This window comes from Gambusia affinis, linkage group LG13 (genome assembly GCF_019740435.1).
Source record: "Gambusia affinis linkage group LG13, SWU_Gaff_1.0, whole genome shotgun sequence".
In the NCBI taxonomy this organism is placed as follows: Eukaryota; Metazoa; Chordata; class Actinopteri; order Cyprinodontiformes; family Poeciliidae; genus Gambusia; species Gambusia affinis.
In genome coordinates this window covers 21740307-21753343 of record NC_057880.1, presented here as the reverse complement: position 1 = coordinate 21753343, position 13037 = coordinate 21740307, and the positions used below count along the sequence as shown (strand labels likewise).

The window sequence follows — 13037 nt, the reverse complement described above, 5'->3', positions numbered from 1 at the left end:
AAATTATGTCTCTGCTGCCCAAAATTTGAGCTATTAGCATGTCATAACTGTTATGAAACTGTGGTAGAAGTCAGTCAGACACATCAGTACTGGAGATCCTTCATGCCCACAGCCTCACCATCCACAGCTCTTTGAAGATACGAGTTACGGCAGCCTTTCATTTTTTTTCTGGAATTAGTATCTTTGAATTTGAATGGAATTTAAAAATTACATCTATAAAAGCATAGTTACAATTTGCCAAACTCAAAATTGAGCCTATTTTCACTGATCATGATTCAGTTGTTTCTATTACCTGATTGGTAAATGCAGTTGATTGAACATGATTTCACAGCGCAGTATGTGTCCTCTCGATGCCTGCCCCCTACCTGAAGTGTCCTCAACCGTGACCTTTTCTTTAGATCCCATAAGATCAGCTCCAGATTAGACAGAGATGAATTTCCTCCTTTCCGCTGGCTTCATGTCTTACTTCCAAATTCTCAGTTTAAGCTGAGAAGTCTAAATGATGTCCTGTAACCTCAAGCAGCCCTGCAGCCTTGGCTTACCTGTGCTGGCTCCACTCCCTGACAGCTGCTGAACCGAGTCTGGCAGATTATCCATCAGTCTAAGAGAGGAAATAAAATGAGGAGGAGATGAGGACACAAAGACGCGAGAGACAGAGTTCAGGGGCAAAAAGCAGGATGAGAATAAGGCAGCAGGAAAGGGGAGCTAAATCCCAGCTAAAGCAAGCTGTCACACAGAGTGTTAACACTTATCTGGGGTCAACTACACTCCCTGGATTATTAGTGACCATGAATATTTACACAGCTCTGCTGCAGAGCACAAGATATTAGCCTGCAATCATTGTAATAGATCAGTATTACAAACCGCAGAACCAGAAGCTGAGTTAATTTAAAGGGATGGTAAGATGTAATACTTATATACATATCTAGTTTCACAAACGTCTGCCATAAGGAGCCATGAGCTGTTTTAAATCAAAATACCTCTGATAGCCTCTAGGATTTGATCCAGTAAAGATGTGCAAAAAGAATTCCAAGTTAATCCATCTTTTTTATCATTATCTCACAAAGACAATTTAGAAAATCCAACCTTCATTTTGAATACATTCATTCAGTAGGGAAACAAAACAGTGTAAAGGATCTTTAACAAAAAATACAAGAAGCACAGCAGTTTGTATCTTTCTTGAAAATTGGAAGTGAGGCATTTTTGTAATTTTTATATTTTTTTATTTGATTCAACAATGTTCTAAATAGTTATCCAAGGATTTTTGTTTCCCATGGATAGAAATATGATGTGACACAGAGGCACATTTTATTTTAGATGTGAACACATCATACCCACCATGAAACATAGTGGGGACAGAATCATGCTGGTGGAATGCTTTTTTACAATAAAAACATAGTTCTTATTACCATTTTCCTGTTCACCTTTTACTTAAGAAACTTAAAATTAACACAAATAAAGCTGCTGCATCCTGGAAACAACATAAACCTACCCAAATACCAAAATAAGCACTTGTGACAACTTACTCGATTTTGGCCTCTTGCACCTGAGTAGGGTTTTTGAGGACGTTGTCCCAGGGTAGTGACCCACATAACCAGTGAAGAAGACAAAACCCCAAGATCTGGAGGTCACCACGTCTTGAAGGCGCTATAAAACCGAAAAGAAAAGGTCTTCAACCTAAAGGTTGCTAACTAATAGAGTTGCAACAATAAATCCACTTGCAAGATGAGATTTTAGCAACTTTGAGGGTAGAAATAAAGCAGCAATTTTTTTTTTTTTATATTGGCTACTTTTTTATCATATTTTTTATTTTTACCTGTCTTTACAGATTAAGTTTACAAACTGTGTTTAAAAGAACAAGTACTCCACTAATATACTGCATATTTAATGCTTGTCTAATTCTAATGTCTAAGATTAACTCATTTCAAAATTCTACACTTTAAGACTCAGATGACAAAGATTTTACAGAAAATGTTGGACAGAAGTAAAAAGTCAGAGTTCTGTTACGGTAATTTTTTTTCTTTTATTTGAATTGCTTTTTGCAGGGGTCATGTTAAATCAGTTTCATTTTAATATCTATGATAAACCTGGACTTAACAATCTCCCACTAAATACAAACTGAAATGTTTTTTTTTTTCTTATTCTGTTTGTAAAGTCAACTGGGAAAAACACCTCTTAAAACAGAGAAAAACTTTCATGTTGCCCTGTAAAACTATGCAAGTCGATATTTTCACAAAAAGTGAGTTTGAGAAGTGGCAATTTAAAGATGACTGATCTAATACCAATGGAATACTTATTTATTCAAGACTTCTTTTAGAAGATAAAAAAAACAATAGTCTGTAAATTCATACTTTTCCAGACATGGAAAATTATAAAGATAATTTCATACATTTGTAGTAGGAACCCTTGTAAGGTTGAAAAGCCAAAAACCATTGAAAATGCTCTTTTTCTCTTTCCATAACTAGAATAAAGGTTTCTTGGACCTCAAACGGCATGTTAAATTTAGAGAATCCTGTGGTGAAAAGAGATTCTGTAGGATATCCAGTCCAGACTTCAACAGTTTAATTATTGATGGATTGACTGATGATCAAATGCAGATGATACTTATTAAAAAGTCTAGTTTCACATCAACAGGAAGATCCTGAGCATATGGCAACTCTGAACTCTTTGTGTCTTAACTTAATTATCTTTGCATTTGCATTTTAAATTAATGGTGACATTGAGACTGACAACAGTTACTAACCAAACTGGGTGTGTACAACAAAGATTTAAACAATTAAACATAATGCCAAGATAAATTGTTGACATCAGGCCATTGTAGGTTCCTATGCACTAGGAGCTCTTACAACTAATCATAAGTGTGTTTTTCCCATCTTATGGTGAGCATATAAATGACTGCATGGATTTACACTTATGTGTGAGGTCTGTCAATACTTGGTGACCATGTCCAGTAAGGTTGAGCCTGGGGAGTTTTAGTAGCTCAATACAGTAAAGGCTGCCACATGTCTAGGGAGAAATTACCTATCGACTGACTCCAACAGAAAGGAGAAATCACCTGCCTGAGCCGCTGCCAGCATTGATCCTCACCCGGTCAGCCAGCAGGCTGGTCCAAAGAGGAAGTGTGGCCACTCGCACAGAGGATCAGATTATGACGCCGGTAAACTGATTTTAAGTTGACGTATTTGTGAAATTAAAGTACTGTGATTTGGCATAATCAAGTTGTTTCCTCAACATGAATAATGACTGTCAACTCCAAGTGAAATAGTGTGTTTCAGACACATGTTCGGGACAAACGTGCCTGAATCACAAACATGTATGTTAGCTCCAAACCATAAATTCAATAAAACAAGCTAAAAGTTTTAAAAAATGCTGGTTAAATATGGTTGATGACAGAATATATGTTTATATCTGTTATTTCAAATGGTTGTCTCCAAGACTCAGTCATTGGAGCAACAGTTTAAGCTGACCTCCCACATTCCAGCTACATCCTCTAGTTTGGTTGAAAGATCCCTAGAATGAGATATAAAGACACAATATCTCAATTAAGTCCTGGTCTGCCCTAAAGCCTTTTTGCAATGGGGCATGTCTGACACACCTCCCAAGAAAGGCATCCTTTCAAGATCCTCAAACCATCCTAACTGGCTCCTTTCATGCAGAAAAGAACTGGCCCCTTCTTTTCTCAGTCCGCCAAGACTAAGAAGGAAGGTCACTTCAGCAGCTTAGATGTTGTACATTTAATTGTGACCTCCAGGATGAGTCAATCTTGGTAAACCACCAAAGGTTCCATGTTTTCTTCATTTGAGGTAACAGCTCGCATTGTGGTTCACTGGACTGCCAGCATCTTCAAAATGACTTTGTATTCATAAATGCTCATGATGTTGTTCCTCATCTGTTGTTGAATTTCTCTACAATGGGGCATGATGCATTTGATTTTTAGAAACTTTTAGCCTGGTTCAAGCTGTCAGCTTCTATATAACTGGTTCCTTCATTCATCAGGAATGAAGGAACTTCAAGTGGGCAGTGAAATAAACTCAGCTTTTAAAAGAATAGTAGATCACAGTAAATTAATTATTAAACAGGGGAGTGGGTGGAGATTACTTTTTCACTTAGGACCAGGGTCCGTTAGATAGCCTCCCCCTGCCTTTTTTTCTTTTAAAAAAAAGCATAATTTTTAAACTACAGTTTGTTATGACTGTAATAATTTTTTTTAATTATTTGAAACATTTAACTATGACAAAAGAGCAAAGACAGAAGAAGTCTGTAAGGTAGGAATTATTTTACAGCACTGTGAAAACCTGCTCTGAAAGAAAAACAAAGAGTCAACATGTATTAGCTCCAAACGTGATACTGTCATCATCTGTTCTACTTGATCTTAATAATGCTGATAATAAGGGTCAGGTCTGTTTGTCCTTGTGAATTTAAAGTATGTATTATGTCCGCATTACAGTGAGGCTCTCTATAGTTGTAAATGATTACAGAGCGACTTAATGCTTCCAAGAGCCTGTTGGAGGAGAATAAAGATGAAAAATACACGCGATACTGACACTGGAAAACGGAGTCCAATTCCCAGAGCAACATAATGGATTAACAATTAAAAAGATCAACAGCTACATTAAACGTTGCTGCCCTCTGCGTTCGCTCTGGGCGCGATAACGCTCCTCATTATGCCACTTTATGTGTCTGCTATTCTATATTTATGTACATACTTTGCCCTCGTATGAAGAATGGCAAAGGACAACAAAAAGAAGCATGCCTGCGTATGCATGTACAGCTTTCCTATGAAACCTGGACACAAACAATCCATAAATACATCCAACGAACCGGCTGTGTTCCCATCCAGCTTTAGACAGCGAGCTGAGAAAACGTTGGCCGTGCTGCTAATTATCTCCTATTGTTATTCAGATTCCCTTAAGCACAATGCTGTGTCGCACTCTTAACCCCTCTGCCTTGCAGACTTGTTGTTTGGAGACGGTCATCAGTCCGCTGTCCGCCCACCAAATGGCACTAATTACACCGTTTAGCTCTGGGTACATAGGTCTGCCACTAGCAGGATGTGTTCGCCAAGGCTCATCATCACCAACCTGACAACATCTTTGTGGGAATGAATGCCACCGGGTCGGTGAGGGGCAGATATGAGTCTGGTTCTTGAGCATGTTCTGTCTGTGTCTTAGCATATTTTTAAAGAGGAAAATATCAAAGCACATTATAAAGCTTTCATTAGCTAGAATCTGACACTGTACATTGAAAGTCTCAATTTTTAACTGTTCTTAGAGCTACAATACAAGCACACACTGAACCAGATGGAGCATTGGTTTATTTCCTTATAAGGCTCAAAAGAAGGAATTTAAAGACCAAATATAATTTTACAGCCAGAAAACTTAAACACTGAACGATTTAAGGACAAAACAGGCTTTTTTATTGTGTTTCAAAACAGTGAAGAGGTGACCAATTGAAAAGATATGAATGTGGTGAGGACATATTTCTCCTCTGCTACTGAAATTCATCTCTCCATTAAAAACATCTATTACCTTAAAAATAACTGCAAAAACTAAATGCATACGGACTCCAGTGTTTATGAAGAATGACGGGTAGTGTCATTGAGAAATACCTCGACACCTATGTAAGTGTCACGCTGTTACATCATCATGAGTAAAACACAGACTGACTGTGTGTAGAAAAGTGAGACTTGCAAAACAACATCAACATCGCTCCCTAGTAAAAAGTATTCTGGTGATGCAGTTTCTGAGAGAAATGGCAGTGCTGGTTCATAGCATCAGAGTAACAATGCTGGTCAGAATTGGTGCAAATAACATCTAACTGAAAGCTTTAACAATTTGTGTATCAAATTACAGTTTTTAATTACGAGCCATCATCCCCCACTGTGGTGAATTACAAGTCGGCTGCACTCAATAGAGATTGCTTCTAAAGCCGAGATTACACTCTAAACTCCTGTTCTTACAGGAGGGTTTCCTGATGTTTCATCAATTGTAACTTAGGGTCTAATCACCTGTAGTAAGTTACAAGCAAGAACATTTGAGAAGGAAAGATTGTAAAACTGCTGATAAGCGGCACTTTTTTCCTTTCCCAGTGCAGTATTACACCTGATGTATCTTCCTTACTAGAGTTTTTGTAAAGCTGAATGACTAATAGAAACCTTAAAATGGTAATTATTCGGTCAGAGTTGTTACAAACCCACAGTATCGAACTGCTGAGCAGTGGAGCTGGTCGACGTAGAGAGCACAGAGGTTATCAGTAGCTCAGGTCTCACGCTAACCAAACATCAAAGCCCTTAATTAATGGGAGGATGAATACAAGATGCAGGTTATGACTTCAGCTAATTAGGGAATTGTTGAACAGAGACAGAGCTGGGGAATTCAGTGGGGGGCATGGATGGGAAAATCAATGGTCAATGAGAAAAGGGAGCATGTAGGCAATTTGCCAGTTAATGTGTTCCCTATATCAGCTGGTGGAGGCAGAGGGCAAAAAGACCATTTTATTTGGAGCGATGAAGTAAAGAGTGTAAGTAAACCAGGTTACAGTAAAGATACCATGAAATAACAAGTCATTTATTGTCCCATAAAATAAATAAGCCTGATGTTAACTTTGATATATGGCCTCACACTGACAAACATCTGGGTAAAAAGTGTAAAAAGTCAGAAACTAAATTGATAATTTATTGCAATAGCATTATTAGTGAAAATTGTAACTTTTAACTTCAATATTATTAAACTACTCCTGTAAAATAAACAAGATTTTACTTTATTTTTTGTTTAAAATGATATTTCAGAGTGTCTACAAATTTTAATTCTAATCCAGAACCCCTCTTTCAACAGGGTAAGATATCAATGTGGAACAGAGGTCTATCACTCAACTCCTGTCTTCATCCCACCTCACACTAATTGTATGGCTTACCAACTCCATTGTGGGCATCAAGGCTGGTGTACTCAATTGTTCCATTGTGGGCCCTCTTTGGGTTTTTCCTGTATTCTTTATGGACTCCATCAGGGGCATATCTATAGGCGAGTCCATAGTCTGCAAGGTAAACCTGGAGCAGTCAACAAGAAACAGCCCTGAATGTTGCAAATGTCACTTCCAGCTTGGTAAGTTTAAACAGAGCCCTGAAGAAAAACAGGATGAATTAACCCTAGATTTTATTCAGCAAACACCAATCAGCTATGTGACTGACCTGGTCTTGGTCTCTGTAACCCAACATAAGGTTAGAAGCTTTGATGTCAGCGTGGACATACTCGTTTTCATGAATATACTCCAGAACATCCACCTGACACAGACACCAAAACACAATCAGCAGCATTACATTGCGATCAATTTCATGCACTGCTCTTAGGAAACAGAGCAAAATTGTGGCACTTAAGACCCATGCTTAATTACTGCAACACCAAAGAAAAGAGGATATCATGATATCATGATAAGTCCCTCACCAGTCTTTTACCAATCTGGAATACGGTGCTCTTCTTCAGTCGACCTCTGTTGTGCTCACAGATTTTCTGAAGGTCACAACCCAGCCGGTCCATGGCCATGAAACGGTACCTGAGTGGGAGGGGAACCAGACTGACTATTAATACCAACTATATGTTCTGCTTGAACCCAATAAAAACAAACACAGGCTTTTGACAATCTTTCAGCCTTCAAAAATGCTGCTGGTATTGTGTTCCTCGTTGAAAAGCTTCATCTTGATTAACATTGCACAACAATAATGTAATAAAAATGGAACAGCATTGATTATTCAACTTATTTCAAATAAAGCTAGTGGCTTGAAATGATTCAAATAAATCATTACATTTTAAAATTAAATGACAATCGAGCTCATGAGTGGATGTAAACGTTTAACCAAAACTCAAGCTGCTCTAGCCGTGTTTCTGATCTATTTACACCCTTATTATTATTATTTAATAATTTTACATACAAAATAGTTTTTTTAGTATATCTTATTTTGTTATTTATACCTACATATCTAAATAAAATGAATATATCTTTGTTTTATTCCACACAATACTAAAATGTTTTTCCAAATTCCAAAACAATTATTGACAAGTGGTCAAAATAAGTTCATATTTGATTTTTTTAAAAAGCAATACAAACGTAATCAAAGTCAGAAATCAATTTTGGAATAATCCTGATTTTTCAGTCTCAGTTTTAATACCTCTGGGGCTTCCCTCCCCTAAGTAGAATGATGCATGCCTGTGTTGGATCTCAACAGACACTGTCATGGAAGAGCTGCCAAACATCTAGAGTTGCTAATTTTATAGTAAAAAGAAAAGTAGTATGGCTTAGATTTAGAAACTTTCCTCTGAATTAACTGCGCAACACATTTGTTCTTTTGACAGACATTTTGCAGAAAGTTTTTTCCTCTTTAAAAATCATCTTTTTATTGCACTGTAAAAAAGATATATATACAGTACAGACCAAAGGTTTAGACACAACTGTGTGTCCAAACTTTTGGTCTGTACTGTATATTCTGTTGTTTAATTTAGTGGATGTTGTTTGGATTTCAAAAGGACTCATTAATCTACCGAAGGTTCTTGTATTCGGCCACTCCTGATCCCCAGTACGTCGGGATACCCAGAAAGCTCAGCTTCTTTCCTTTCTTCCATTTTTGCACTGAAAGAATAACAAAAGAGAAGTAATTATGAGTTTGTATAACTGAACACTTCTGTTAAAATACTCTTACAGTTTGCCAATAGAAAATCTGAAATCATAGCAGGAGGCCCTGCGACCTGCTTAAATTACCTGGAGTTAGTCTAAAGGAAATAGCTGCCAAATAGAACTTTTTATTCACTTATTTCTCTTATTTCTACCAGTCATGACCCATGCAGTCTTTTACAGTGTTTGACAGAAATGTCGAACTCTATAAAAGTACAATATTTTTCCTCAAACAACGGATTTGACCCTGCATGTCTAAGGAAATGAGCACACAAGCAGCAGGCTGAAGGGTGCTAACACACAAAGAGGCCACAGACAAAGTGGTGGGCCCGGCTCAGAAGCTTGATGGCGGCTGGCCTGACTGGCTCTCAACCAGGCTGGCAGGTGGTCAGGGGCTCTGTGGAGGCCCAGGCATCATTACAAGTGAGTGGTTTTCTCTCCTTTGCTCCTCTCCAAACGAAGGCGTTGGAGAACTCAGACAAGCGTAGAGAGGAGGCCCCAACTGCCACTGGGGTGCGTGTTTGCTTTGGTTTGTTATTAATTACTGCGTGCCAGGCAGAGAAACCTCTGCGTCTGCAGCCACTTCATCAGTCAAACACACTCACGCCCCGGCGGGCTGCCGGGACGCGGGACAGGTTGTGCTACTCACCGCTCTCTGGTTTGGCTGCTCTCTGGTAGAACTTGAGTTCAGAGAACAAGGGGCCATTGTCACAATACTCCTGCAAGCACAAACACAGTGTTGGCCCTTTTTTCATTAAAAGTTAAAACACTACATTATTCAGATAGGCCAATTCAAGTGACTGATTTTATCTTAAAAAAGAAACATTCTAGTAAGATGAGTACAAATTAATTATTCGTTTCTGATTTTTCATTATTCATAACCCCTGACTGTTTTCAATTTTGTCGAATAGAAACCTGAATGCATTTCACTGGAATTTCATGTGATAAACATAGAAGTTATAGAAAGACAGCAAAGTGGGAAAAAAGGACACATGGCTTTAAAAATAAAGTCTGGTGAGTGGGATGATTAAATGGACAACCAATTGCCTCCAGAAGTCGTGTTGACATTGTTTGATTATTGAAATAAAAGTCTAGAGCTGCGACAATAACTTTCGTTTGTAAAAACTAATAAAAGATAGAATGACATTTTGACCTGAAAAATACATCCTCGACAATTACAAAACAGAACTAAATAAATAAATTAGCTTGATCCGGATGCCTATCATTTCACCTCTTTGCCATTTTGTACCTTGGGTCTTTTCATCACAGCTTTGATATACGTAAGAATATTACAATAACACCAACATTTCTACTTTTTAAGGTTTTTCTTCACACCTTCAAGTAAAAAAAGAAGAAAGGATAAAAATCAGGCACAGTTTTTCTTTTTCTTTTTTAAGATTTAATTTTTTTCTTATGCGAGTTCTGAAAGTGACCAAGTCAGGCTGTGTTTTGTGAGGCTAAAAATAAAAATAAAAAAGAGCACTAATATGCTGCAGTTTATCTGTGCTATGTTGCATAAAAACTCATTTCTTGATGCATTCACAGAGAGCTATAGTTCAACAAAGAATCGTACTGATTTTCTGTGCACTCACCACTTTTATGACAAAGTCTGTGTCAGATGGAACAGGCCTGCTTATATCCTGGGAGGCTAATCAATATTGCAAAGAAATGGTTACAAACCATTAGAAAATACATCCAAACTGAAGAAAGAAGTTATGTGTGCATATACAAAGTGTTTTCAAATAAACAGTTTAATTATTACCCAGATAAATCAGTCCAAAGCCTCCTTGACCGATGATCTTCCCCAGCCTCCATTTCTTTTTCTCAGTGTCTGTCAGTATGAAGTCTTCTGGGAGGGGTTTGGGCAAGGCACGCTTCTTTGGGGGTGCCATTACAGCTGAAAAAGTTTCAAACAACATTTCTCAAAGTTAAGACAAGCTTAATACATCTTAGTCATAACAAAAAGTAAGTTTGCAGGATTTTATTTGACAGGAAAGAATAAAAAAAACTACGAGTTCTAATAAAGTTTTATAATTAGATGAGTCGCATACACTTTTGAAAAACACATTATCTATTTATAAAAACTAGATCAAAATGCAGAACTACTGCCTAAAAAATGAAACCACAGATCAGTGTTGAAGTAGGCAAAAGACATCATCAATGACCTGAGAAAAATAAGCAACATCCCTACAAATTCACCCCAAATTCAGATTGAAGTTCTCAGAAGTCCTACATCTTAGACTCCATTTCCTTAAGAAGGCATCCTGAATGTTAAAGCTGGTCACAGAACACTTAGACAAAAAAAAAGCTTCTCACAAAACTCTTATCCTAAGTCCAGCAGTAGACGCAATCAAAAGGACAGATACCTGCTATGGGACACATTAATTTGAGAGTCTGGAGGCTTCAAAAAGTCATTTATTACCCAGAAGGCAACCAGTTAAAAAATATTATTAATAATACACTTAACTTAAAAGCACCTTTCAGATTACTCAAGGACACTTCACAGTAAAAGACAAAAAATATCTGTAAAATGTAATAAAATCTCGCAAAGTATAACAGGTAACTTTTGAGTATTGGTTTAAACAGTGAGTGTCAATATTCTTGATGCCTGGCAGGGTTGGGGGCCATCCAGATTTGGGGTGCAGGGTGGTTAATTGCTCAACCCCTTGCCCAGTTGGTACTGACAAAAATAAATAAATACATAAGTATCACAATCTGCATCAATGTCAGCTAATCTAAAACATTTAAACATCTTATTAATAATCTACAATAAATAAATAGATTTTAATAAACACCTGAAACTTTAATTTTGCAACAGTAAAGAGTTGTCAGTGTGCTGTTACATGATTTTACTACGGTAGAGCTGTTATTGGTCAAAATGTTCATGTCTCTCACATTATTTATTTCTTATTCCCTTCCTGACATCACATCTATTAACTACACAGTTTGGCTTAGAAAGAGTTTGTAGTCAAAATAACTCCACAATAATGTAACTCAGGTAACTCTCAAGCTTGTTTAGCTCTAAATAATAATGCGGTGCAAGTGATTGAGTCAGCATGTGATGCTTCAGAAAGAACAGTAGAACAGTTGAGTTTGTTTTTGTTGTTCAGCTGAGAATTTGCTTGTCAAATGGGTAAGTAATTGATCTAATGCCTGAGGACAGATTTTAAAGCGAGATAGTGAATGGTTGTTATTAGGCCTATCTGACTTCACCTGAATCCGTCAAGTGTAAAAAAGGCTGACAAGTTTGAAATGGATGGAGAAGAGAGCCTCTTCTCTCTGAACAAACAATATGGTAGCATTGAAGCAGACGATTTCTGGTATCACACAGCTGATACAAAAGTTGAGATTTTTGGCTATAATAGTCCCTATAAAGTCACACAGATATAAGTAGTTTCTGAAAAATTCTATCCTAAATATATCAATTATGCTACAATCATTGGTAATAATTGGTAATAACTTATTAAAAGAAGCCTGGTTGACTTTTCTGACAGCAATTCAGAACGAACTCCGAAGCCTAAATGTCAAGCATGGAGTTGTAGAGGTGATCACTTGGACTTATTTTGCAGTCACCGAGTTAAATATAAACTCCTGTATATTAGAGTCGAATGTGAGGCCTTCTGTCCGATAACTTGAGGCCAAACTGTGTCATCAACAGGACAATGATTCAAAAAACTGCAGATCTACAACAGGATTGGTAAATCAATGGTCTACTTAAAGACCAGACCTAATCGTGATTGAAATGCAGTATTGTCAAGAGGAGGTGGGTGGCTAACATTTACCCACAACGATGTTAGACACTGAATTTATTTAGAAAATGAGAGTTAATGCTCCTAAAGGTGTTTGTACCAGCTGTTTAATGATAGGGGTGAACAAAATCGAAACTTCTGTCCATCATATGATTTCCCCACAATGACGCAAATTAGGAAGAAAAGCCCATATCGTTTATTTTCAGTCTCCATGTCAGTGTTTAGGTCAGAGACCGTTAATAGCAACATGAAACAACCCCATTAGATTAGTTTAAAGTGTGATCATATCGACTACTATTCACCATCAGCTCAGATGTCAGATGATGGTTCAGGCAAATAAACTCTCGAGATACAGATTAAAATCAAAACTATGTCGATTAGAAAACAGAGAGCTCTGGAAAACTATTTACCTGTTGAAGTTTGCACCTCCGAAGGTTATAGAACCCAACCAGCGTCAGTTTTACGTATTGCTTAGCAATCCTAACGACAATTCGGTGAAACAAAACGTCTTGAAATCTTATTTGGGAGGCATAAACTAAGGTCACGGCGTTTAGAGATTCTGAAAATGAAAACAATTCGCTTCCCGGAAGTTGTCCCTCCCACGGCACCGCTCAGCAAATCACGTAT

General features: G+C 37.4%; 1 protein-coding gene across 2 annotated transcripts in view; it reads right to left on the bottom strand.

Moving 5' to 3' along the window:
- LOC122842524 (serine/threonine-protein kinase VRK1-like) overlaps positions 1 to 13037 on the bottom strand; it is a 17967-nt gene extending 4930 nt beyond the window's left edge. Inside the window, exons 1-10 of one of the 2 annotated variants that reach the window (XM_044136483.1) lie at positions 12821 to 13037; positions 10424 to 10558; positions 10254 to 10309; positions 9311 to 9380; positions 8532 to 8619; positions 7440 to 7548; positions 7187 to 7279; positions 6913 to 7045; positions 1527 to 1647; positions 543 to 601 (exon numbers count right to left, since the gene is read on the bottom strand). In XM_044136483.1, the coding sequence (XP_043992418.1) occupies positions 543 to 601; positions 1527 to 1647; positions 6913 to 7045; positions 7187 to 7279; positions 7440 to 7548; positions 8532 to 8619; positions 9311 to 9380; positions 10254 to 10309; positions 10424 to 10553 (859 nt within the window). In that variant the 5' untranslated portion in view covers positions 10554 to 10558; positions 12821 to 13037. The remainder of the gene's footprint in view (positions 1 to 542; positions 602 to 1526; positions 1648 to 6912; positions 7046 to 7186; positions 7280 to 7439; positions 7549 to 8531; positions 8620 to 9310; positions 9381 to 10253; positions 10310 to 10423; positions 10559 to 12820) is intronic. The other variant, XM_044136484.1, reaches the window with a different exon arrangement.